The sequence below is a fragment of the Melospiza melodia genome, chromosome 2, assembly GCF_035770615.1.
Source record: "Melospiza melodia melodia isolate bMelMel2 chromosome 2, bMelMel2.pri, whole genome shotgun sequence".
NCBI lineage: Eukaryota > Metazoa > Chordata > Aves > Passeriformes > Passerellidae > Melospiza > Melospiza melodia.
Genome location: NC_086195.1, coordinates 18138579 through 18163754, shown reverse-complemented (window position 1 = coordinate 18163754; position 25176 = coordinate 18138579). Strand labels below are relative to the sequence as shown.

At 44.5% G+C, this 25176-nt stretch overlaps 1 protein-coding gene across 3 annotated transcripts; it reads right to left on the bottom strand.

The window, feature by feature from the left end:
* Positions 1–6415: 6415 nt before the first annotated feature.
* On the bottom strand, positions 6416–20970 carry ASB9 (ankyrin repeat and SOCS box containing 9). Of its 3 annotated transcripts, XM_063183102.1 has the most exons (8): positions 20749–20969; positions 16059–16138; positions 14976–15083; positions 13763–13913; positions 13014–13148; positions 11495–11686; positions 8309–8475; positions 6416–7154 (listed from the first exon to the last, which is right to left on the bottom strand). In XM_063183102.1, the coding sequence occupies exons 1-7, from the start codon at positions 20840–20842 to the stop codon at positions 8351–8353; spliced, it is 885 nt and encodes a 294-aa protein (XP_063039172.1). In that variant the 5' UTR covers positions 20843–20969; the 3' UTR covers positions 6416–7154; positions 8309–8350. The 3 variants fall into 3 exon arrangements, with proteins under 3 accessions (XP_063039172.1, XP_063039184.1, XP_063039180.1); XM_063183114.1 differs by lacking the exon at positions 11495–11686 and having other exon boundaries at positions 20749–20970; XM_063183110.1 differs by lacking the exons at positions 6416–7154; positions 8309–8475 and having other exon boundaries at positions 10032–11686; positions 20749–20968.
* Positions 20971–25176: the final 4206 nt, after the last annotated feature.

Here is a 25176-nt window from a genome sequence, read left to right as displayed (position 1 = left end):
GACTCTTGCTTAGAGCTGCTGTCTAGAAAGTGGTAACAGCCAGCCTGTGAAATTAGAAAGCCAGTAACGGTAATTATTTCCCTAGAAGAGAGAAGGGGTTTTGAAAGGTATTATATACCGGTAAGCACTCATTCTGAAAACTGAGACAGATTTCTGTTTCTAATTGGTTAATTATATGTAATTTCACTAGGTAGGGATGTTCCATTTTCTGGAACCGATCTTTTTTCTGTCAAGTGCTAATGGAGGTTAGAAGAAAAATGTATTAAGCAAGCTGCTGTGTAAAAAACTAAGCAGACCCTTCAAAGACTGGGGGTGCTGCAGGGCACCTGGGCACCTCTAATTACAGGTCAGTGACAACCAGTGACTGAGAGTGCTTATGTTCATGTTTTTCAGGCTTTTCCAGGGCTTTCTTAACAGGATGTATAAATGGTAGAACACATTAGATATTGGGGAAAAAAAACCACTACCAAAAACAAAACAACCAAACCAACCCAACCCCCCCCACCCCAAAAAAAAAGGATGACAAGCATTAAGTACAGTTAACCTATCTGCTAAGTCTATTAAAAACTCTGAGCATTGTATGCATCCTGTTACTTTCAGACAATCAATGTAGAAAGGTTGGTCATAAGTAGGACAGTAAAAAAGGAAAGTTGCTCAACCAACATGCAGAAATAGCAATGATGGGAGATTCTGTGGTCTGTGTGAGCCTGAGGTTGCATTCCCTCCCTCACGTCTTTTCTAGCTCGATTTTTTTCATTGCTTATTCTCTGGAAAAACTTTTCTGCAGATCTGTGTGCCGGTGATACCATCTGCTGGCTAAGCCTGGCACTGTCCAGGAGCGAGCAAAGATGGGCTGGCAGCGCCCAAGGTGGGGCTGGCAGTGCCCAGGGCAGGGATGGCAGTGCCCAGGGCAGGGCAGGGCTGGCAGTGCCCTGGGCAGGGGTGGCAGTGCCCAAAGCAGGGCTGGCAGTGCCCAAGACAAGGCTGGCAGTGCCCAAGACAGGGCAGGGCTGGCAGTGCCCAAGGCAGGGCTGGCAGTGCCCAAAGCAGGGCTGGCAGTGCCCAAGACAAGGCTGGCAGTGCCCAAAGCAGGGTTGGCAGTGCGCAAGGCAGGGCAGGGCTGGCGGTGCCCAAGGCAGGGCTGGCAGTGCCCAAGACAAGGCTGGCAGTGTCCAGAGCAGGGTGAGGCTGCCAGTGCCCAAGGCAGGGCAGGGCTGGCAGTGCCCAAGCCAGGGCTGACAGTGCCCAAAGGAGAGCTGGCAGTGCCCTAGGCAGGGTGGGGATGGCAGTGCCCAAAGGCAGAGCTGGCAGTGCCCAAAGCAAGGCTGGGCTGGCAGTGCCCAGGGCTGCAGCCGCTTCTCTGTCCCTGCCCTCCCACCCCCAGGAGGGCTCCTGGGCCTGGCCCAGCAGCTGAGGAAGGAGCTGCGAGAGAGCAGATCCCAACCTGTCATCCGAGCCAGAAATGTGTCCAGTTACTCCTATCCCATCGCAATGTTCTGTCTTTCAGTCCTGGTTCCTTGGGTTTTGGGGCTTTTTCTTTGTCATGCTTAAAAGAAATGCCTTGCCTGTTCATTTCTCAGCTGTCCAGGCACACACAAAAAGTCCAGACTGTGCACAGGGATTGGCACAGCCCTTTTTTCATACCTCAGGAAAAGAGCTCTCTGTGCTATGTCCTTTGTTGGAGCTTTGCACATAGCAGTCCCCCTTGGATACAGGATAGGCATTTAAGAAAACTGCAATAAATGTTATGTAATGAGGTAACTGGAAGTAGAGCGCATATGCAAAATGCCTTCAGACACAGCTGGTGCTTGCTGAATACTAGGTATTTCTAGAAATACCTAGTATACTAGAAATGCTAGAAATACTAGAAATACCTAGAATACCAGGTATTTCTTTTGGACTAAGATGTCTGACGACATGAGCAAAGAACAGACCAGTACCTCAAAATCAGTAAAGAACATTCAGGGAAAGAAGCCAGAAGCATTAGGTAGCTCTGGCTTCTCTTTTTATTTAAGGGGATGTGTGTTTTACAGACAGGATCACAGAGTTTTGGTCACCAAGGTCTCTGTCCATGGAGTGGCTAAAGAGGCTGGGAGTCTGGTCTGGGAGAAAGAAGCTCAGAGGGAGGGATGAGAGAGGCAACTATAAGGGAGCAATGAAGAGAGATTAAGAAACAATTCTTCTTTTTCTTAGGTAAAACTAACTGGAAACTCTTGTAGAACAAAGAGGGGGGGAATTAGGCATACAAAAGAGATGTGGTGGATTAATAGATCTCTTGCCATGCTCATGGATGTCCTGGATGCTGAGAATTTGCATGGTTACCCAGATGTCCAGCCCTGAGGGCACCACCAGCACCCACTGCCCCATAGCAGCCCCCTGGGCTCCCCTGCCCCTGTCCATGACCCCATTTCAGTCACCCGTGGCTCCCGTCCCTGCCCAGAGATTCCCTAATCCAAGTCTGGTTTCAGGCTCTCACATACTGAGGCACAGTGAGAAGATATTAGTGAACTGAAGTCATAGAGTCTTGCTGGATAAACTGGGAGAGGAAGGTTTAGATTCACTGAAAACAAGAAGGATATATCTCCAAAGCACCAGGGATAGCAAATATAGAGAAATAATTGATTGCATTCTAGGAGGGAATCTGAAGTTGCTTCCATCACCTCTAACAAATATGTCCCAATACTGGTAGATAATATTCTTCATGTGTTTTCTCCTGTTCCTGCAAGAAAAATGAGCAATTTCCTTGACTTGGACTGAAGTGTATGGGGTTGTGTTTGTTTTTTTTTTTTTCTAGTCTGAGAAAAATAAAAGTAATTTTAGTTTGGAAAAGAGAAAAGGCTACCTCTTAACTTTTGCTCTATGAGGCAAAGTTTTTGTTTAGGGTTGTTTTGTCGACTGAAAAATTGACTGGGAGCTGTGGACAAAACCACTCCCCTCTACTGGTTAGTGAACAGAGAGACTGAGCTGGTACTTCCAGATCCTGAGCAGTGCTCCATCTTTTCTATGGGACAAGTGAATAGAAATAATTCCAGTGCAGCTGGGACATGCTCACATCTTGTGCCCACCACTATGATTATCTGAGGAGCAGAAATGCACTGGTCATCTATTCTGAACTGATAGGTATCAATGGAGTTATTTCAGAAAGGGATGTCCATAGTCCTCATTGAAAAGACTTTGAAAAGTAAAGGTTCTGCCTACCAACTTGTAGGAAAAATTATATATAAAGGGTTGGAAGGAACAAAGAGTTTGTCAGTCTCAGCCACCATGCTTGGCCAGAGGGTGAAAAAGCTGAATAAAGTGCAGGGTTGATGCTCCTTCAGAGAGGCCTGGGGAGAGCAAAGCAGCTGCTGGGAGCTTTGCCCCATTCAGAAATTCCCAGAAATACCAACTGTTCCTGTTCTGGTATTATTTAATCAGAGAGAAAAAGAAAATGCAACTCCCTTTCCTCAAAATAAGGTAATAAAAAGCGCAGTCTCAGCGACAATGGGACAACCCTACACTTGTCCTATTCATAACATCTTTCCAAGGTCTGTATGAACCTCTGTGATTCAGAGTCAGTGCTTTCATGAGACAAAGAGCTGCTACTGCTGCATTTTACAAACCACAGAAAGAAAAGCTCCAGGGATTTCAAAAGCCGTAGACTCAGCAGAGACTCCAAGTTTAATTTGTGAAGTGAGAGAGCTGACAGATTACAAACTCCATTTTACTAAAGCCACGAATCTAGTGCTGTGTCACTTGAATCGGGGATGGTTAATGAGTTCTAAGACCTTTAAAAGTGCAAAGGGAAGTAGTTCAGAAAGGAAAGGCTTCACCTGGCACAGAAGAGACAAGACCTTGTTGCAGGGTGACATGAGCCAGGTATTCTCCAGCACCGAGGCAGGGATGCAGTAAGGGTTACTGTGTTGAATGATGTAAGAATTTGAAACATTTTTCTTCCCAGCAATAGTTCACTGCTGTCATTTTAAAGAAAAGTGGACTCCCCTAGGTATGCTAGAGAGCAGTTTTGCATCAAATGTTGCCTGGTGCATGAAAGTGAGAATCCCTTGGAGCAGTGAGCTGAGCAATGTGTCAAGGAAGGACAAATAATTGCTCAATATACATGGAAATAACTCCTGGGAATTTTTATCCAAAGCCAGCAGGATTCAGGCTGGAACTGCAGAGCAAGGCAGCCTCCATTTTGACAAATACAGTGCATGTGTTAAGCAAGAAAAAGAGGATTCAGAAGCATAAAGTTTCAGACCCATGATTCTCAAGAACATGAGTCCAATGGGAATTGAGCATATCCCATATTAGGCATAAAAGTACTCTCTTTTTCACCACTAACCTACTATTTTTCAGCCAGTCTGTCCCATTTGGTTTAGCTAGTAAAGTAAAATTTATTTCCTTCTTAGTCATCTTCAGAAGAATTCATGTCAGTGGACAGGCAAGAGGACATTCTCTGAATATGCACCAAAGCTGTATGTTACATTTACTAGATTTGCATGTCTGTCCTTTCCAGTTAAGAGAAAATATAAAACAAGGAATGCACAGGACAGCTGTGGACCTTTGCAGAAAGAAGAGCTGTGTCCTGGGATGTGGCTGATCCCACCTAGCAACTGCAGAGATTTATTGAACCAGATATATTTCAATAAAACAAAAGATCGTTGTCTTGCTTAAATCCATTGTTTTCTTTTGTTGAGGTGTTTTTACTTCCACAGTTTCCATCAGCAGCTCTCTATCCATCAGAAAAAATCCCCTTGTAAAGCAATTTGCTGGCACTGACCTCGCTCTTTGAGGGCAGGGACTCCCAGAGATGCATCCAATGGAGAGGGAATGACTGTCCTTCCACACCTGGGCACTGACAGACGCCTGCTGGGCCTCTGACCACACCGGGACCTCCACACTCACTTCCAGTAAAGGGTTCCTGCTGTGTGCAAACACACAACAGCACCAGAACATTGCATGTGCCTTTTGCTTAGCTGGCAGGAGAAATAAATTTATGCAAATCAATTAAAAATAAAAACCAAAAACCAAAAAAACTGAAAAAACCCTAAAAAAAAACCTCAAAAAACCCAAAACCAAGCTGAAGACAGTGACCATCTAAAATTACATCTTTTCCTCCTTTGTGTAATTTCTATCTCCTTTTCACTAACCCTCAAGTGAGCAAAGAAGGAATTTCAGGAGTCCAGCTCTACATTAAAACATCGACAAAAGGTAAGATTTGTACAGTATTTGTATTTTAGTCTCATATTTACTATAGTTTTATTTGAAGGAAATATTCTGTTCACTACCTGCCTGCAGGTGGGATTGCAAGACATTAGAATTCAAAACTCCATAGTATCAGTCAATCCACAAAATTAGGCTTATCATTTAAAAACTGAATGAAAACAAATTAACAAGCAAAAGAGTATGAAATATTTATTTCTGAGAAAATATCCTACAAAATTCTGTGACTTAACTACCATTAAACTGTTTACATAAAAATAAGAAAGAATGTGATTAAATATATTCCTGACAATCATTTAAATCCTGCATTATATTTTAATGGCTTCAAATATAGAAAAAATCCAAACCTCACCTATAAAGAGCTTATTCAGTTTGCATCTTGTACTTTTACAGTTTATAACTGGATAAGTGTTGATGCATAAAGCTGCAATTCACCAGTGTTGACCACAATTTTTATGAAAATAAATAAGTAAACACACAGAGATGATACAAGCTGAGCATACAGAATTCATCCTAATTCCACTTGGGCAGAGAAGTTCAAGTAAATAGAGTCATACCATGAAATTTTTATAAGAAAAGCAAACTAGAAGCAGCACCCTCACCTGGTTCTCAGAGCAATTTTCTCCTAGTATTATAATTACTCCTATAAACCCATTGGCTGAAGTTGCAAAATAAGATGCATAAAGGCAAAAGTAAAATTAGTACATACAAAAATATTCATCATCTTCTTCATCATCTGGAATATAATGAGATGGATCTCCAGCTTTTCCACTGTGACACCAATGCAACTTTAATGTCCAAAATTTAAGCGCTAGGTTCACTGTCCATTCCTTGCCTGTTCAATGCAGATTCAGCTTAACTAAGACAGTGATTTTAGAAGAATATACCTTTCCCATCCCAGATACCTGCTGTTATTTAACCTCTGTGAAAACAGATGTCTACTTTTCTTTCTGGGCATGAGGAAAACAATATAGAAATCCATCTTAAACCAGCCAGTTGATTTTTACATGGCTCAAATATGTGTGATGAATTGGGTCAGATAAGTGACACATTCCCAAGTGTCTCTATCACCAAAGGAGTTAGAGATCTAGCTCTGTGTGTCACTTTGTCAAATATGTGTGATGAATTGGGTCAGATAAGTGACACATTCCCAAGTGTCTCTATCACCAAAGGAGTTAGAGATCTAGCTCTGTGTGTCACTTTGTCAAATATGTGTGATGAATTGGGTCAGATAAGTGACACATTCCCAAGTGTCTCTATCACCAAAGGAGTTAGAGATCTAGCTCTGTGTGTCACTTTGTCCCATTAGGGTACAATTCAGTGTCCCACAAACCCAACAGAACTGTGATGTGTCAGCACAAAAGAATCAAACCATCACACTGGATACCTATAGCCAGCAGTCATGCTGCACAGACAAGGATTTGAATTGTGATTTACATCAAATACCAGCACCCAGGCAGCATTTGACCTCTCCTCTCTAACCCTCCCCTTGCACAAGGCAGGTTGGCACTGCTCACACTGGTGAACACCAAAATCAGCTTTCATGCATCTGAAGGCTGCCAGTCTCTCCACTCCTGAGCTGAGGGCTCTGTATCTCTCATTGCTGCTGTTAGTGATCTCAGCAGCTTCTGCACTCCCAGCCCTCTCTTACAGAGTCTCCACAGAGAAGCGAAAAGGGATCTCCAGAAGCACTGAAGTGTGTGGCTGCCCCTTGAGCTCAGGGGTGACATGGAAGCCCCTCAGGGTGCTGGGCATGCTGCTGGCCCCGAGTGATGCACAGGCACTTGGGTTTAGAGCTCAAAAGGAAACAGGGCAATGGGAAGAAGAGCTGGAGTCTCAGCATCCTTGCTCCCTGATACATCCATCGGGCAGCTGATATCCCCAGGGGAGCACCCAAGGGAGCAGAGTGGTCACAACTGCACTTCGGTTTGTGGCAGCAGGACCCATTTCTGAAAGGGAAAGAAAAATGCCCAGTGTTAATGTTTAGCTGGAAATAATTGATCTTATGACCTCAGTGGAATAAGAACTACATATGTCATACACTGAGTCAACTGCCCAGCGACTGAGCAGGGGGCAGTAATTGCCCACTGCTTTTAAATTTGGAACGAACTTTGATTTCATTGTTTGTTTTATGACCACACATCAGAGGCATTATTATTACCACTCCCATGGAAAATGCTCTGAATGAGGTAGCAGCTCTCTCAGAAAGAAAAAAATATTATCTCACTGTTAATATTTTCTTGGGTGGAGAAGGGGTCTAGAAGCTGTTGTTTTTCTGATGCATGCTGAAAAATGCTTAGGAAATACCACCTAATTTTCAGAGCAGAAAAGAAGAGTACTCAGTGCTTGCTACTGATAGCCTGTTAGCCTGTGTCCTTGAAAATTAACATGCTGCAAGGAGAAAATGGGTAGTTCTGAAGTGTCTTCTATGCCTCAAAGTATAAGGAGTAATTTTCTTTATTGGATGATTAAAAACCTTTGCCCCACTACTATTGCACTGTATGGGGCTGCCATCAGCAGTGACATATTTGCTGTCAGGGCAGAAATGCTTCTTTCAGAAGCTGGCCTAAATGCAAATAATTGCTGATTGGTGCTTATCTGCTGGCAGCGCGATACCCTTAGAAAATAAATAACTTCTGCCACAGGGCCCTCCTTGCTTGGCAGCTGGGTTCACTTGGGTTCCCTCCCCTTCCTCGTGGTGACAGGCACGTGAGCACTGCTTACAGAGAAAGCTTTCTGCAGTTCTCCTGGTGTGCGTCATGTTCACATGAAATGCTGTTACTGCTGGGCTGGATATGTGTTTTCTTTGTAAGGGCTTGTCAACCACAAGACCTGTGAAATTGTGCCAGAGAATCAGGAGATCTATTTTAAATTGTTACACTAATTTTCTGTGCTTTCAAGGGTGCCCTCACATCACATTTCCAAGTTTCGCCATGCAGGATTGTTCCTTTTCAAATGGATTTGGTGGGGGTGATGGCATTGGGGACTGACCAAGTTGGTCAGTCCTGTGCTTCTTTGACCTGGGCTTTACTGGAAACTAAAAATTGCCATAAATTATCATTGCAAATACTGGCAACACTAGTGATGAAAAAAGTCCACAAACCTTGTTGTGTTATTAAAGACACTGTTTTCAACATGAAAAGGCTCAAATGTGGAGAAGGAAATGTTTCAGCTCATCTGGGAGGAGAAGTCCAGTTATTTTTTGATGCTGCTGGTGTCCAAAGCACCTCCTGATGCACAGGCGGCACAGCTGCATCAAGGACAGTGGCCCTGAGAGAGATCCAGGGACAGGTTACACACAAGGCTTTATAATACCAAGACTATAAACCTGAAAGAGCAGCTGTGCAACCCACCTCCTGCCTCTCACCAGGTTTTCACACTCAGCAGTGAAAAGTCAAACCTGCATCCCCCAAAGGACACCTGCCTACCTGCAATCCAGTCCTTGCCTCGTCACTCTGTCATTACTCAAGCATCAGCCTTTCCCTTTTAAGCTGTACAAATGTTTGTACTGTCTGAGAAGAGATGATTGATGCTACTTTAAAAGCCGTTCCCTCCTCTCACCTCCCCAGTGAGATCAAAGCTTTCACTCCACTGCTTTCTTGAGGCATATTTCATAACAGTGATGATGAACACATAGCAAAAGAAGCACTTTATAGTTCTTTATTTAAACCTTCCAGGTGAACTGGTCCCACATTGATAGATGGGAGCCCTGTTGAAGAATCTTTGTCACTTTATAAAAAAATCTAAGTGAAAATCCTTTTCAGGAAGAGGAGGATCCTATATGAAGCTCTACCTGCAGCACCCATCAGTGTTCAGCCCTGCAGAGCATGGTTTGCACAGAGGTGATGAGTGTGTAGGGGGTCAGAGGCTGTGGGAGGGGAGGGCAGGTAAAAGATGGGCACCAATGAGGGGGTTGGATGCAGGGAATGGGGAGAACATGATAGGGACACTGCAGAGAGCAAGAGGGAGGTGAGCTGGGAGGGGACAGTTTGGGTGCTCTCTCTCCTGCAGAGCAGAAGGAAGGAAGGGAGGCCACAACAAAAATGCAGTGAGGTGGCAGCTTTGAACAGCTTTTGACACTTCCCTCCTGCAGGACACCACACTTCCAGCAGATCTGCAAGGCTGAAAGCTGCTGTGCTATCACAAGGGTTGCACCTTCTGCTAGGAGGCAGCATGAGAGTTGTTACCCTGTTCTTGGGTAAAAAACAAGGCAAGCTAGTTAAACTATTGCAGTATCACTCTGCACTTGTGCTTGACTCTGATCCCACAGATAAAGGCTCTGCCTGCAAACATCTCACTAAAAAAACAAAAGCTTCCATTAAGAGAAAAAACAACCAAGCCCAAAACATGAAGACTTATCAAAACACAAGCAGTTACACTACACTGGAAAATATTGTGCAAACACAAGCACACAGTACATTTTTGGAGCATTAACCAGTTCTCCCACCCCCACACAGGACTGTTCCTGAGATGTAAGCAGGTATGATGGTCCAGCAGCACAGTGAACTGCTGGAAGGGAACCACCACAGGCACTACACCTGCCCTGGGCTGGTCCTGGGAGGGTGACTGGGTCAGCACACTCACAACTCATCTCTGGTGGCCAAACACTCTCCCTGCAGGCTGCCTGGCCATGGGCTGCAGGGCTCCAGCAGCTGGCTCTGGGGGCAGAGGAGCCTGCATGGAGGAGAGCAGCTCCTGCACCACTCTCCCAGATCACAATTGCTCAGCCAGCCAAAGCAGCCAGACATCAGCTGTCCACAGGCATGACCCCACTCAAAGAAGGGCATCTTGGAGAACATCAGAAAAACCACTATTCCACAGGAAAATTCCCTCCAGGCATTTATTTTTTCTGATTTTGACTGCTGAATTTCACTTAGAAAGGTCCTCACTGCCCATGCTGTCAGCTCAGCCTGAGCAGTGTTCCAGGTCAGCAGCACAGGGCGTGCCTGAAATGTTTTTCTATCTGAAATAAACAGGACACATGCAGTGCCACAGGAGTCAGGAACTGAATGCAGCACGGACTGGAACTCAAAGAGATCACTGTTCTGTGTGCCATAGATTAGGCTGGGAAACCAAATATCCTTTGCTCATGCATAACATGCACAGCACAGTTGCTTCCATGCAACTTTCATGTTACTTTTTCAAGCAGGGCCTGATTCATCACTTTGCTATTCCAATTTTACCTTTCTATGGCAACAATGTCATCAGTGTGTAACTGTTTTAAACAAATCATCAATTTGTTTAAAACAATGAAAATTCAGATTATTTAGTAATGTATATAGCTTGCTGACTGACTGAGAATATCTAAGGAAGAACGCAAGTATAAAAACGAGTAGACACTATGGATCTCATTCTAATTTCCCTCAATAATAAGTAACATTTTTCTCCATAATTCATTAAAGATTTCACAATCAATAAAATAAAATAAAATTACCTGAAACTATTAGTTTACAAGTATGAAATAGAATCTTCCTAAATTTTAAGCTTATGGTTTGATACTGCTGTTCTTATTCAGCACATGTTTGGTCTTTAGAGAAAGTCTAGTGTATAACTGAATATCAATATATAATTCCTGTGCAATTTCCCTTAATATTAAAAAAAAAAATCATGTAGCCTTTAATTTTAAAGATACTTTTTCTATGTAACAGCTTGGCCCAAGAATAAAAGCAAAGGACAAAGAATTAAAACCCATGTTCAATATACCTTTTCTAGTATTTCATGCATTAAATTTTTTTGGCTTGCAAATCTGCATTTATGCATTTGTGCTGAGACAAACCTGACCTACTATATCTGATCTACTGTATATCCAGAGATCCCAAACCTCATCCTCCCTACCTAGCCTTAATTCCCATCAGAGGTGATTTGCTGCCTGCATTTGTCAGCATACCCCATGGAACACTCCTGGGTCTACTGCTGTCTGACACAAGGGAACTGACACATTCTGACTAAATTCAAAGCTTTAGGCAATTTTAAAAAGCTACCATTCATTTATAAGGCATTTTTTACTTGTTTATTCACCCTAAACTCTATTCTGCATTAAATGGCAAGGTCAAGATGATTGCTTCCTGATGCAGAAGATTAAAAATCTGGAGGTTCAGGATGGATTATTTTTGTTATCACTGTCACTGTCAGTTCACCACTATATTCTGGCACTTGAACAATGTCCCTATGTCAGCAAATGGAGGCAAGCTCAGTTATTCCCAGTTTCCTAGCGCTAGCAGCCTGGAACAGCCTAGCCCTGTGCAGCAGTCTGTGTGGGTTTTCCCTAAAACAGGTTCTTAAGGGGCACCTTCTCTCTGCAGGAACAGCTGGCCCAGAGGGCAGCCAGGTGGGACCAGCTCCACTGGCCTCTTGTTTTCAGCATTCTTCAGCCACAGGTCTGCTCCAAAGTCCACCAGCAGCTTCACCAGCTCCACGCTGCAACTCCTGGCAGCCGTGTGCAGAGGGGAGTCCAGGCCCTTGCCGCTGTTCACGTTTGCTCCTGAACAACAGGAGGGACAAACAACAGTGAGAACACACCCAGGCCTGCACAGCAGCCCATTTGCATTCCCTGCACCAGCTGCTACTTCTCTGAGTAACACACAAGTGCTGGAGCCTGCACCCAGAGCTGGGCTCCCTTACGCTGGGGCTTGGTGCTACAGCTGGCACGAGCACAACTCTCACTGGCTGAGGAGTGGGGCTGTGAATAGGAAAATGATCCCAGAGGAATGGTGCAGCCCAGCCCAAGGGTATCTTGGAGCAAGACAGAGGTGTAGTTCCACCTATGGACCACCTCTGCTTCCCATCTCTTAAAATAAATGCAGGATTTCAATATGCTCTGTACTGGAGGCTTAAGCTTGTGGGATTTCCAAAAAGTATCTGTTAGGGGAAAAATGTGAGGATGGAAAAATTCCAGAGGTCCTTGGTCAAAGAGGGCATAAGCACCCCTGATGAGAGCTCCCCCATTCATTACCCTGGATTAACGGCTCCTAAAACACCCTAAGAAAGGTGAGATGCAGAAATAATTCAAAACTATAATATTTTTAGAGTACGCATTCCCATATACAGGAGGCAGCAGAAAAATTTAGCAGAAAAAATAGTTGCCAAACATTTAATTTAGATTAAATTAAAAATATTTCAATTAATTTGTATTTGACTTCTTCCCAAAAAAGGTCACTGTACTAAACAGTGACCTGCTAAAATGTGATATACATAATTCATGATTTGTGCTTGTTTTTTTCTAAAGTAGCTTTGTTGGTCCATCATTTTTGTACCAGCTATGTGGCTACTTTAGGTTATATGGTCCCTTTGGCTGGAAGACCTGTACTACAGTGGATAACAAGAAATGGTTTTGTGTAATTACCCAAGCATTTGTGTGAGGCAAAGGATATAGTGCTGAACCTTCTTCTGTGTTGGAAATGTCTCCCACTTTTTATGAACTCTTTGGAAATCAAAACATGTTTGCAGAAATACTATGTAAAGATGGCTGAGTCAATTGTTTTAGGTAAAGAGGAGGTAAAAAAAATTAAAATAAAATGTCTTCCAGTTCACTTCAAATAACCACAGCCGCACATGCACAGACACTGGAAAGGACATCTTGTTTCATGCACAATCAGCCATGTGAAATCCAGGATCACCCATCATTTTGCTGTGAGCTATCAAGCTAAATTCCTCATCCCCCTGCTACCACATTTAACCAGAGCTGCTCTTAGGAGTGAAACATCTCCTGGTCCCAAAGCAGGAGCTCCCCTAAATCTTTGATGCAAAGATAATCCAAAGATAGATGTTGCAGGAAATGAAAGCACACCGTTCTTTATTTTTGTTTTTACCTGACTCAAGCAGCTTCTTGGCACAGCTCACTTGCTGGTTCTCACATGCTACATAGAGTGGAGTACCCAGGTGCTTGATGTTGTGATCTATATTCACCCCACGGGACGCAAGGAGTTCGACACATTGCACATGACCTTAAAAGGGATAAAGGAAGAGTCACCTCACAGAGATCAGGCTTTTTTTTTTTTTGCAGCAAATTCTCTGTTGCAGCAGTGTGGTTTGGCAAAGATTCAATGTTTTGTCAAGAGGTGGTAGTGTAATACTTTGATCCACTCCAATGGATGCAGCCAGCAAAACAGGAGCTGAAAAGCCACATTCAGCACAGCAGGCTAAAGCCTCACAGGCTAAAGCCCTCACATTTTACCTCACTCATTTCAGATGTCTATTGAAGATGAGATTAATCACTCCATGGTTCTCTCCACTCCTTTTGAAGCTATCCAGACATCTCCCTCAAATGTCCACGTTGCAGGCACTGCACAATTTGGACACTGCACTCCCTTCCAGGTGAACTCAGAGGATCTGATAGCTGAGCTGACCTGCCCTTGAGGAGCAACAGGGGTGGGAAGAACTGCACCCCTCATGATGAGACCAATTAGCAAGGCATTTTACATCACCCAGACCAAGATTTTCTTGGTTTGGGTCATGTAAAATGCCTTGCTAATTGGCGATAATAAAGATCTTCTTTATCTCCCTCCTCCACTTCAGCGGTGCTAGCAGCATGGAAAGGAGGCTGATGCTGTGGGGTTACCTCTCTTAGCAGCTTCGTGGATGGGAGATGCCAGGTCACAGGGTGGTTGCAGGCTGGCTCCATGCTCCAGCAGTAAATTCAAGCAAGCCACACTGCCACTGACACAGGAGTTGAACAGGGGTGTGTGCCAGTCAATAGTCACTCCATTCACCTGGAGGAAAATAACACAGAAATCCAGCAAGACTTTTGTCTTCTTGGTATTTCAGAATTGATGGTAATGAACCAGTTTCTCAGCAGAAAATGGGGGTTTCGATATTCTTTATTTAACTCCATGGCAAAACTCCCCAGTGCTTCTGAAAACTACAACTTTTCATTAGAATGATCATTAAAAAAGCAATTTTTTTAATTGCCCCCAAGTCTCTCCTACTGAAAAAAAAACCCAAAAACCAAACCAAACCAAACCAAACCAAACAAAAACCCAAAAAAAAAAACCCCAAAAAAACCAATCAAAAAAACCCAACACCCCCAACACCTCCCCCCCCAAAAAAAAAAAAGTATCAGGGCCACTCCAGGGTCTCTCAGGAGTCTCAGGAGTTACCAAGCTAAATGTATGACCATTTCTCAGTTATCTTAGCTGAAACATACCTACCCATAGCCCTCTCCTGAAACAGTCCATTTTTGGCTGAAAGTGTGCAACCCATCCTTATTTTTTATTTATTTTTTTAAATTTTAAACTGAAAGGTAAAATCTAGGAAGGTAATGTATGTATGAATTAATTTTCTTATTCACTATAATTTTGAAGTTAGCTTGAAAAGTAGTGGACACGAGACACCATTTTACTTGCATCTTGTTTCCATTTTCTTCCCATTTTTTGTCCTAACAAAAAAAATGTTAGGATAAAAATTTGGAACCTAACATTCCTATGCCTCTACTTAAGATTCTGTGTATTGATACCAATAAGATTAATGTGTGCATAAAACAAAACACACTCTTTACTGCTGCAGAATTATAAACACTTTGCAAGATGAACTTCCCCTTGTTCTTGTGAAAGATGAGAACATTTCATCCTCATCTAAAGAACAATAATAATTGTTGCTTATATCTGTGCTTTTTGGATTGATTTATTAGGAAGTGCATGTCATAAGTACCTTAAGCAGAGCTAAGTACAGAGTGTAAATCACAGAGATACTCTGCCATGACATCACATGGCATTAAAGTGTGGTAACACAACATACTAACACTGGAGAAGGTGGTCTGTCCATCACCTACTCACCTGAGCACCATGTTTTAGCAGAACACTGGCACAGGCAGCATGACCCCCTAGGCAGGCTTCATGGAGAGGAGACACCTGGTCTGCTGTAACAAGATTGACATCATTCCCCTGGTAAGATAATGGAAAATATCATTACAACCAACTACTAAAACCCTCATATAAAAATCCACATTTAAAAAAAACCCTCTTCTTTAAAAGCCTTATGTAACCAGACCTTCCCCAGCTGCCTGGAGCTATTCCTCTCACAAAGTAAGAGATGGAGGGGATGAAGAGGCTGTGATGTTTCGGCTGGAGTGGACACTGGCAGAGCATACCTGAGGCCATGCCTTGCACACCCTGAAAACCAGCACAAAACCTGAGTGCACTGTCCACTGGGACAATATGTTGTGGTTGTTTGACTGGCTGGAATCCTGAAATGCTCTTCAAGTATTTTCTGCTCTTTGCCTCGAGGCAGCCACTGAAGGGAAGAAATGCATCAGAAACATTGGTTGGATTCCACAGGATCTTTTGTTTCTAACAATCCTGGTGCTCCAGAAGACTAAGCTGGAAGAGTCTCCAACGCCCCTTCCCTTTCCATTACCTCCTTCACAGGTTAAACCCAGGAATTTTGAAGAAACAAAGTGGTGAGGTTCAGAAATCACTTCTACCTGACCTTCTGGAGGGACCAGGGATATGCTGAGGCACTTCAGAAACAAATGTCTGGTGACTAAATTGAAGCCTCAGGCAGACCCACAACTGGCTCCAGAGCTGGCCCCTCAGCTGGGCACCAAAACTGCTCACAGGCACACACAGGAGGTGCAGAGGAGCTGCCCTTGGCCATCCAGAGATCCCAGTGATCCCATCACCTCTGCCACAGTTAACATATCACCCAGGATAGCTCAGCACATCATCAAATCAGTGCACAAAGCTTGTGCTGGGCAAGGAACTGACTGTAGGAAAGAAAAGCCTGTTGCATGCAGATTTCTCTGTGGCCTGGTTAACACAATCCTCTCACCCTGAAGTTTCATAGTAAAGCACAGAGTGCTGAACATTCATCCACAGAACAAACCCTGCAGAGACCACATGAACCCAGGGGAGAGGTACCTGTTCAATGAGCTTCTTCAGGGAAAGCAGACGCCCATGGATAGCAGCATCATGTAAAGGAGACCAGTCTGAAACAAAGTCTGCACAAAAATAAAGACAGGAAAAAGGCTAAAAACTCTATTTCACTAGCATACTTTACTTCAACTGTGTGACCTCCCTTCTACTTTATTGGAGCTGCCAAGATTTCTTTGGAGCAGATGCTGTGAGGGAGACAGACAAGAAGATGGTTTCCCTCTGGTGCATTTTAACTCCTCCCATGTTTGCACTGTGCAGCTGCATTTCCCTCCAGAAGACAGGAGAGGGATTTGCAGAACATCACCTGGCTCTGGCTGAGCTTGTCCCTCTCTCTGAATTATTCCCAGTGACTTTTTTTCTGGTCACAAACTTATTACATTTTACCAATTATCTCAAAAGGAATATGTTTTGAAGAGGGTTAGGCTGGTCAGTCATTTACCCCTGCTCGGAGCTGGACTAGAGTAAACAACACTTGGCAAGAGAAGGGACCAAAGTACAAGGAGAAAAATTGTGCTACCTGTTGATTCTGTCTTTCAGTTTTCAGTGTTTGCTATGAGAGATGCATTTTAAGTAATAACTGTGTTCTCTGCACTGCTGAAACCACCAAGTGAGGTACAGCATGTATACACTATGCAAATATTAATAGAGGAAGATCTTTAGTATTACAGATTTTATGGCTCAGAGCCAGCTGACAGCAATAATCCCTCTGGGAGATATTTACATCCCAGCACTCTAAACCCAGTGTCTGCTCTGTGTCACTGTCCCAGGTTCCCCCTGGGAGGGAAGGGAAGCCTTTACAGAGGGTTCACATTTCACACAGCTTCCTGTGGAAAGATGTTTTGCTGTTCTCTGGGGGATGTCCCACTCTCCTGTCACTAACTACAGAGAATACTCCAGTGGCCAATTTGCTGGCTGAGCTGCTGAGGTTCTCAGGAACCATATTAGAGCACATGCATGGAATGGAATCCTTAACAGTAGGAAGTCTGCCTTCAGTAAAAAAAAACCTAATAAGCCACTGTAATTCCTTAAAAGAATGTTTACACATAAGCTGATGATCATACAGGTTTTAAATTAAAGTAAGTTATATTTAGGGCAGACATAAAAATGTGGTGGTGCGAAATAATGGAACAGGTTGCCTAGAGAGGTGGGAGATTCCCATCTGTGGAAAGATTCAAGGTCAGGTTGGATGGGACCCTGAGCAACCTGGTCTAGTGGAAGGTGTTCCTGCTCATTGCAGGGGTGTTGGACTAGATAACCTTTAAAGGTCCCTTCCAATCTAAACCTGGCTATGAATCTATGAATTAGCTTTTAAAGAAATCAGTATTCTCTGTTATTAGCATCATTTGAGCTCTGCCTGCCTCCTTCTATGTTCCATGGGCTGCATCCCACAACAGTTACAGTTTCATGAGGTTTCCAAACATCCTTTGGCTTTAGCAAATGGACAGCCAATTCTGGAAGTTGTGGTTTCTGGTTCATAAGGACAGCAAAACTGGGCTACAATTATTAAAGCACAGAATGATTAACTGACTAAACCAGCTTTGCTCTAAGTGATGTGTGTCAAATTGATGCTTATCTGACTGTGCTGTTGTTCTTGCTGGTCCTGCCTGTGTTACAGTCAGTTGTGTTTCCAGGGTATGCAAAAAGCTTTTCCCATTTAGAAACTAACGCCATTGGCTAAACTGCATGAGTTGTAAGGGAAGTATGTTTAGAGATATTCTAAAAATCTAGATTGAAATACAAGTTTTTTAGCTGCAATTGGAACTTTTTTTGGCCACACAAATATTGGCAGGCGTTTGTGCCTGTACCAACCTGTGCACTGTACCAACTTATGATGCCGTCATGTCATGATGATATAAGAGGGACATATCCATGTGTGGATCTTATCCATTCAGTCCTTGCTTGAGAAAAGATAGATTTCTGCTGAAACTCTAAAAAGAGCCAGACCAGCCATCTGTGGACTGGCCATTGGCTTGCAAGTTTCCAAGTTTTAACAATGAATTAGAAGATTGACCATATAAGCATTAAAAATAGATGTCAGTGAAAAATCAAAGAGATATATGCTAACACGTAATCTATTTGGGAGTTCTGTAACTGAGAGAAACCAAGAGTTTTATCCTAGGTGGAAGTGGAGCCCCATGGTGTCCCTTGGGAGTCCATCACACCAGCCTTGGATACCTTGGGAGGAGCAGGATTGAAGGAATGACTGATGACTAATTGTGATGGCAGAATTCCAGATCTGCTGCCAGATCTGCACAGCCCCAGGCTGATGTCTCTCCTGCCCTACCTCTATATCCAGCAAACCCCTCTAACCTGAAGCAATGCCAGGCAGGCAAACCTCCTGGAAGGAATGGAAATTTCCCCAGTTTCTTGACCCAAGGCATCACCTCCTGGCAAATAACCCTATTTCTATATTCTGCCTGCTCCAGGCTGGAACTCAAGTTTCTTGCCTGGAAGAGGAGAAAGGCTGCAGTGGATTTCCGTGTCCCACTGCCCTCTTTTACACTTCAGAAGAGGCCCACTGTCAGCATTTAAAAGATCTGTATTGTATTTGATTAAGATCTAAGCAAATGTCAATTCCAGCTGACCATGGGCTTTCAAAATCCTGATCCAGTGACTTTCATGAATGTGCCCAGAGCACTCTGCCACCAGAGCTGCATATGGAGTAGCAAGGCCAGTGTATGTGGGGGACACATCTGTTCACTGTATGTACCACCACTGCAATAAGGATTCCTCACTGTCAAAAACAGGTACAACTGCTCTTTCACAAAGAAACAAGATGATTTGTCCAAATTTGAATTTTACCCACACCTTAGTCCACAGGGAGGCTAAGTCAGACCCCAGGAGTTCAGCATCTAGACATCCAAATCCCTCTGGCTTTCAGTGGCTTTGGGTCACCTAGCTCCCCTCCCACTGCAGCAAACTCCCGCCAGCCCAGGGTTACATTAAACCTCTTGTCATATTTGATGGCATTGCCATCACTCAGGCACGTGACACTGGCAGGGTGGCGTACACAGAGGGAATCTCATAGCAATAACCATGCACACATGCAAATTCTGACTGCTCCCTGTGCACAACAGAGCTCTCACAGGACCTTTCTAGAGCACTGCTTTTTGTGGTGATGGCTGAAGCAACTTTTGCCAACCTCTGACCATGTGAGGGCATTCCACCCTCCGTGCCTGTCCCCAGGCTGGTTTCCTCCCATGCCTCTCACGCACAGTGCAACTTGAAAGGGGCTCTTAAGTCCTTCCAGTGCAGGTTTGCTCTTGCACTCATATTTGCAGATACAAAATCCTAAAGCTTTATACAGAACAGTATTACAAATGGTATTATTCATACTCAAAGGCTGTCCCTTAAAGTTTGTGATATACACAGCCTGAGCCAAATACATTCCCGCTGGAAACTGCCAGCAGAGCTTACTGACTCTGCTGAGGAACTGGCAGACACAAAAGGAATGGACTGAACTTTGATTTTCAAAGGACCAAATGATCTGTGTGCAGCACTGTGCCGTGTGGGATTCCCTCCTTCCACCCTCCATTTTTCTGGAGCTCATCTCCAGTGTGCACTGGTTCTATTTCACACTGTTAATAATAATATTGCTGTGCCTTCCTGCCCACCCCAGCCTCAGGCTGTACGTACGTGGCACACACAAGGGCAGGCCAGCTACACTGCAGATAGGCTGGTCAGCCTTGCATTTTGGTTTTATGCTCTTAATTTTCAACTTGGTATTAATGGAAACATCCAGAACAGCCCATAAAAAGAGCAAGGATAGCATAAAGTCACATTTTCTGAATTTACCTCATTCCATCTGCACTCGGCATAAGATGAAGGAGTAGCTTCACAGAAACAGAGCCACATTGAACACATCCAGCTCAGGATATGAAGTTAAATTACTTGTCTTTTTTTTACCATGTCATATTTTCAATGGCTCTGGGCCAGACACAGAGCAATAACTGGAGTGAGGCCATTTGTCTGAGTAACTGCTCACTATTATGTGCATAAAACACAACAGCACTGGTCACAGCAAGGCCACTGCAGAAGAACCCAATAGGCTCAGCTCAATCAACACTTAGATCTGTTCATCTGAAAGGGGAAAGGATAAAAGATAAAGGGAAAAAAAAAAAAAAAGAAGACAAAAAGGAAAAGCAAAAATTAAAATAATCAAAAGAAAGAAGGAAAGTAAGGAGGAAGGAAAAAAGAGAAAAAGGAAAAGGAAAAGGAAAAGAAAAAGAAAAAGAAAAAGAAAAAGAAAAAGAAAAAGAAAAAGAAAAAGAAAAAGAAAAAGAAAAAGAAAAAGAAAAAGAAAAAGAAAAAGAAAAAGAAAAAGAAGGAATTGAGCCAATGCTGAGCTTCCTGCTGGGACTAATTTAAGTCAAACACACCACATTTCAACTTTTTTCTCAGCGTGCTGTGTTCCAAGTGCTGCATTCGTTTCTGCCTGCACAAAACCAGCCACTCTTTCCTATGACACGACAGGAAAACAACCAAAATTTCAATACCAAACAGAAATAGCTTTTTAAAATCCCCTCAGAAGTACAAAGGCATGGGGGTGTTTTGTGGGGCGGACTGAGTTCCCGTACTGAAGCAGGACACAGGAGCAGCAGCAGCTCTGCAGCCCGTCCCTGTCCCTTGCTGTCTCGGGCAGGGCAGAGCCCTGTCCCCAGCTGGTGTCACTTACCCCTCATCCGCGGGGCACCCGGCGCTGCTACACACGCCTGGCCTCCAGCTCCGTGCAGCTTGCTGGCATTGCGATCTGTTCTCTCATCATCCATCTCAGCCCTGTCTGCCCAGCCGCTGTTTTTTCACTTTGTGCTCGGTTCCCAGAGTTCAAATTCCATCGTTCCCGGCGAGCCCCCAGCGGCCGGAGCGCTCCCTGGCGCAGACCGTGCCCGCATGAGCAGCGCTGGCGGCGGCCCGGCCGTGGTGCCGGCAGCTCCCCGGGCACGAACCCGAGCACCTGGGCTGGGATTTGCCGCAGCAGCTCCCGCGCTGCCCTGCTCGGCAGCCGGCGACCCGGCCGAGCGAGAGATGTGCCTGATGTCACATCCTCTCCAGCGCGACGCCCAATCGGGGCGCCCGCCGCTCATTTTTTATCAGGAAGGAAATTCTTAGTTTGCCAAAAATACGAGACAGAAAGAGCCAGTTCAACTAGTTGAGCACACTCTGCCTGCAGGGGATGCGCAGGGAGAGCCACGGGCAGGCGCAGCTCTGCCCCGCTGTCCGGGCAGGGCTTGGCACAGCTCTGTGCCCAGGCAGGGTTTGCACAGCTCTGTCCCCGGGCAGGGTTTGGCACGGCTCTGTCCCTCTGTCCGGGCAGGGTTTGCGCGGCTCTGCCCCCGGGCAGGGTTTGCACAGCTCTGCCCCGCTGCCCGGGCAGGGTTTGGCACAGCTCTGTGGCCAGGCAGGGTTTGCACAGTTCTGTCCCCGGGCAGGGTTTGGCACGGCTCTGCCCCTCTGTCCGGGCAGGGTTTGCGCGGCTCTGCGCCCGGGTGCGGGGAATATGTGGGAATTTATGTCAAGAGTTCGCGCTTACTGAGGAAACTATGGGCCGCGGTAATTACGTCTAGATATGGATAACACTGGACAATCTAGACTAGTGATAAGAGGTTTTTTTATTTTCAGCACATCAGTTTTAGGACATTGTTAGACAATGGAGACAGGGTGTTAACAGCTCGCTGATTTACAGGGAATGCTAAGGAGGTGTGGTATTACAGCATAGCATAAAACTATCTCAGCTTAGATTTCAGCTAATCATACATAGAACAACACATATTGACAAGCATTCTACCCAATCTTATAAAACACACGTAATGGTAGTTAAAACAAAGACTGGTTTATAAGAGACAAAGAACAGAGTTCTATTTAGGCTAACTTTCTAAAGATATACATTAAATAACTTTGCTGCTATCTATAAGCTAATTCTACAGAGGCTTATTGTTATTTGTCACGTATGCTTTACTGCTTAGAAAACTTTATTGCTGTATTTGCAATGCTAACAAAACTTCTGTCTGAGGCTTATTCTTTTTTAACTATTTCTTGAAAACTCTCTAACTTTATGAATTCTAGCACCCGGGCAGGGTTTGCACCGCTCTGTCCCCGGGCAGGGTTTGCGCGGTTCTGTCCCTCTCCCCGGGCAGGGTTTGCGCGGTTCTGTCCCTCTCTTCCCGGGCAGGGTTTGCGCGGTTCTGTCCCTCTCCCCGGGCAGGGTTTGCGCGGTTCTGTCCCTCTCTTCCCGGGCAGGCTCTGCGCGGCTCTGTCCCGCTCCCCGGGCAGGGTTTGGCACCGCTCTGTCCCCGGGCAGGCTCTGCGCGGCTCTGTCCCCCTCCCCGGGCAGGGTTTGGCACCGCTCTGTCCCCGGGCAGGCTCTGCGCGGTTCTGTCCCTCTCTCCCCGGGCAGGCTCTGCGCGGCTCCGCCGGTGCGCAGCGGGCGCGGTGGGAGCGCGGAGCTGCCGCCGCCGCTGCCCGGCCCCAGCGCCGCCCGTCCCGCAGCTCCGCGCGGCTCCCATCACCCTGCCCGGCTGAGCCCACTGAGCCACACCCGCAGTTTGGTAACGAAACAGCGTCCTGTTGTTTTTAAGCAACCTTTCAGCCTAAACAACCCATCACAGACCAAACAGCATCAAAAAAAATCCAAGCCAAAAAGTGTTCATTGTTTTTTTCATTAGGACCTCTGCCTCATTTCTCTGTGTCTGTTTTGCAAAAGTTCTGTTCTCGCAGGTCATCACTATTTGCACTGTTTTCCTTCCCAATTTAGTATAATTTACAAGCACAAAATCCATTTTCTGTCACTGAATATTACAAGTGGAAGTAGGCAGAACTCCCATGCAACATGTTTTAACATCAACCTGGATCTCAAGATAAGCAACACAGAACTTTAAATACGGATTAGAAGCAGCTTGCACAACGCAGAGACGCAACAGAGCTTTTAAGCATTACAATACTGTTTTCCATTTAAATAGCAAATACACCCCGAAGTTCTACATAAACAGGCCTAGCTACAGAAATTACTTTATCCTTATTCAAGTGCAGCCATCCTTGGTGCATAGAAGTGCACAGTAAACTGGAATCTACAACACTTAATATTACTTTTTTGTGTGTGTTTACAGCATGTCTTATAAAAGGAATAATTTTTTTTCCTCCTTCAAAAATCTAATTTTTTTGTAATTCAATGGACTGTTCTGCTATCTTGGTTCTTTTTTTCTTCCACTTGCTAATCAGTTTTTTAAATTGTACAGATAAATTTTATAATGATTTTATTATTATTAGCACAAATATTGATCCAAAAATGAAAATGCACTGCTGGTAAATCTTGTCTTGGTATGAAAATTCAGCCTTGGTTTCTGAGGATGCAAACCACAGAATTACAGAAAATTGGGCACAAAACCTAAGATTTGTTCAATTTAACTTCAGAATCAGGGTGAGAAATCCTAGCTTTTCCTTAGCACTAGTGAAGAAATATAGGCATTTTCAAACCATGCTTTGTCTCAGCTATTTTAGATGTCTGCTCTGGGGGAACACATATTGGAATTTTAGAGTCAGTCTTCACTGACTGTAAAAAGGATCCCTAAATCCTGAGCAGAGAGTTAGCTGTGTATGTGTAAACAGCTGAAACCCACTTTAAAATATGGCTGAATTGGCAGCCCAGGGTGCCAGCTCTGACACCCCTGCGTGCTGTCCTGTGCCTTGTCCTGCACAGCCTGTGGGTGCTGCAGCTCAGGGTGAAACACTGGGTGGCATTGCTCAGTGCCTGACCCACAGAGCCTGAGCTTCGGAGCGCCTGTATCTCAGAGAGCAGGGTTTTGTCAGACAGCTCAGACAGATTTATCTGCATTGATCCAAGCTGCTGTTCCCTGCCTGGCTCCCAACTCTCAGCAGAGATTACCCAACTCAAGGAATGGCAGCACAGGCCACAGTTTGATGCCACAGCTGTCTCACTACATGGCCCATGACCATGGCCCATTGTGTCAGCTCAAAAACCTGCAAAAGCAGTTTTCTTCTCCAGCCTGTAAACTCGAGCTCTGAGACCCTAGCACATGCCACATCCTCCTCTAAGGCAGTAATTTCCAGTCAGCAAGCAAGGCAAACATCTGGGACAGCCATGTTTTAAATCACAGCAGTTAAATCTGCCAGAGCTTGCCCGCAGGAGCACTAAAGCACTGGTGTCATTTCCAGAGGTGCCTGGGTTTTCTTTGGAAAGCTGCTGTGAAATCCTTGAGCTGACACAAAATGGAGAAGCTCTCCCTTGGAGAAATTAATAATACTGTCCAGTTCTTGTATCCCTAATTTCCTTTCCTCAAATCAAGTCTCTCCTCCAGAGGCTTTCCTTCTTTCACAGTTGTTCTGAGATGAAATGTTTTCATTTTCCTTCCTCTCACCCTCACAGAAACTTCCCTTTGCAAACACTCCATCAGCCTGGCTGGGGACCAGACAGACTTCTGCAAGTTACTGTTCCCTTCTGCAGGATGGCCAATTTACTTAGCAAGAGAGACTCTAAATCAAAACAAACAAACAAAAAAAAAAAAAAAAAAACTGAAGAAGGCATCAAACATATCTTGGTTTCCTCCTGGCTACATCAGTAGCACCTGGATCTGTGCTTTAATTCATTGCAGATGTGGAGAAGCACCAAGATTTCCCAAGGAGCAGGACGAACTTTGCATGAGAGCTTGCAAACAAGGTTATTGTATTTTCATCATGTCAAGAAGGGGATTAGGGGCATTTTCCCCACAGAGAGAAAAGAAACAACAATCTGGTTTCCACCACCTGGTGCCAGTTGACTCTCAGTGAACATCTGTGTAAGCATCTTCATATGCTACAAAATATATCTTGACATTGCTTTCTGAACTGGATTTAAAACACATGTATGTACTCCTGCTCAGGCAAAAAGCATCCAAACCCTGAAAGTTGGTGGGTTAAAATTTGGTTTGGGTTTTGGTTTGGTGTTTTTTGTTTTGAGTTTGGGGGTTTTTTTGTTTGTTTTGTTGCTGTTGGTGGGTGGCTTTTGGGTTTTTTGTTTTTTTCCAAATCATCGTGATTTCTATCATTCCTGGGATGGTTTTTGTCCTCTCTTGTGGGTTGCAGTCATGGTTTGCCCACATTGCCAGGTAAG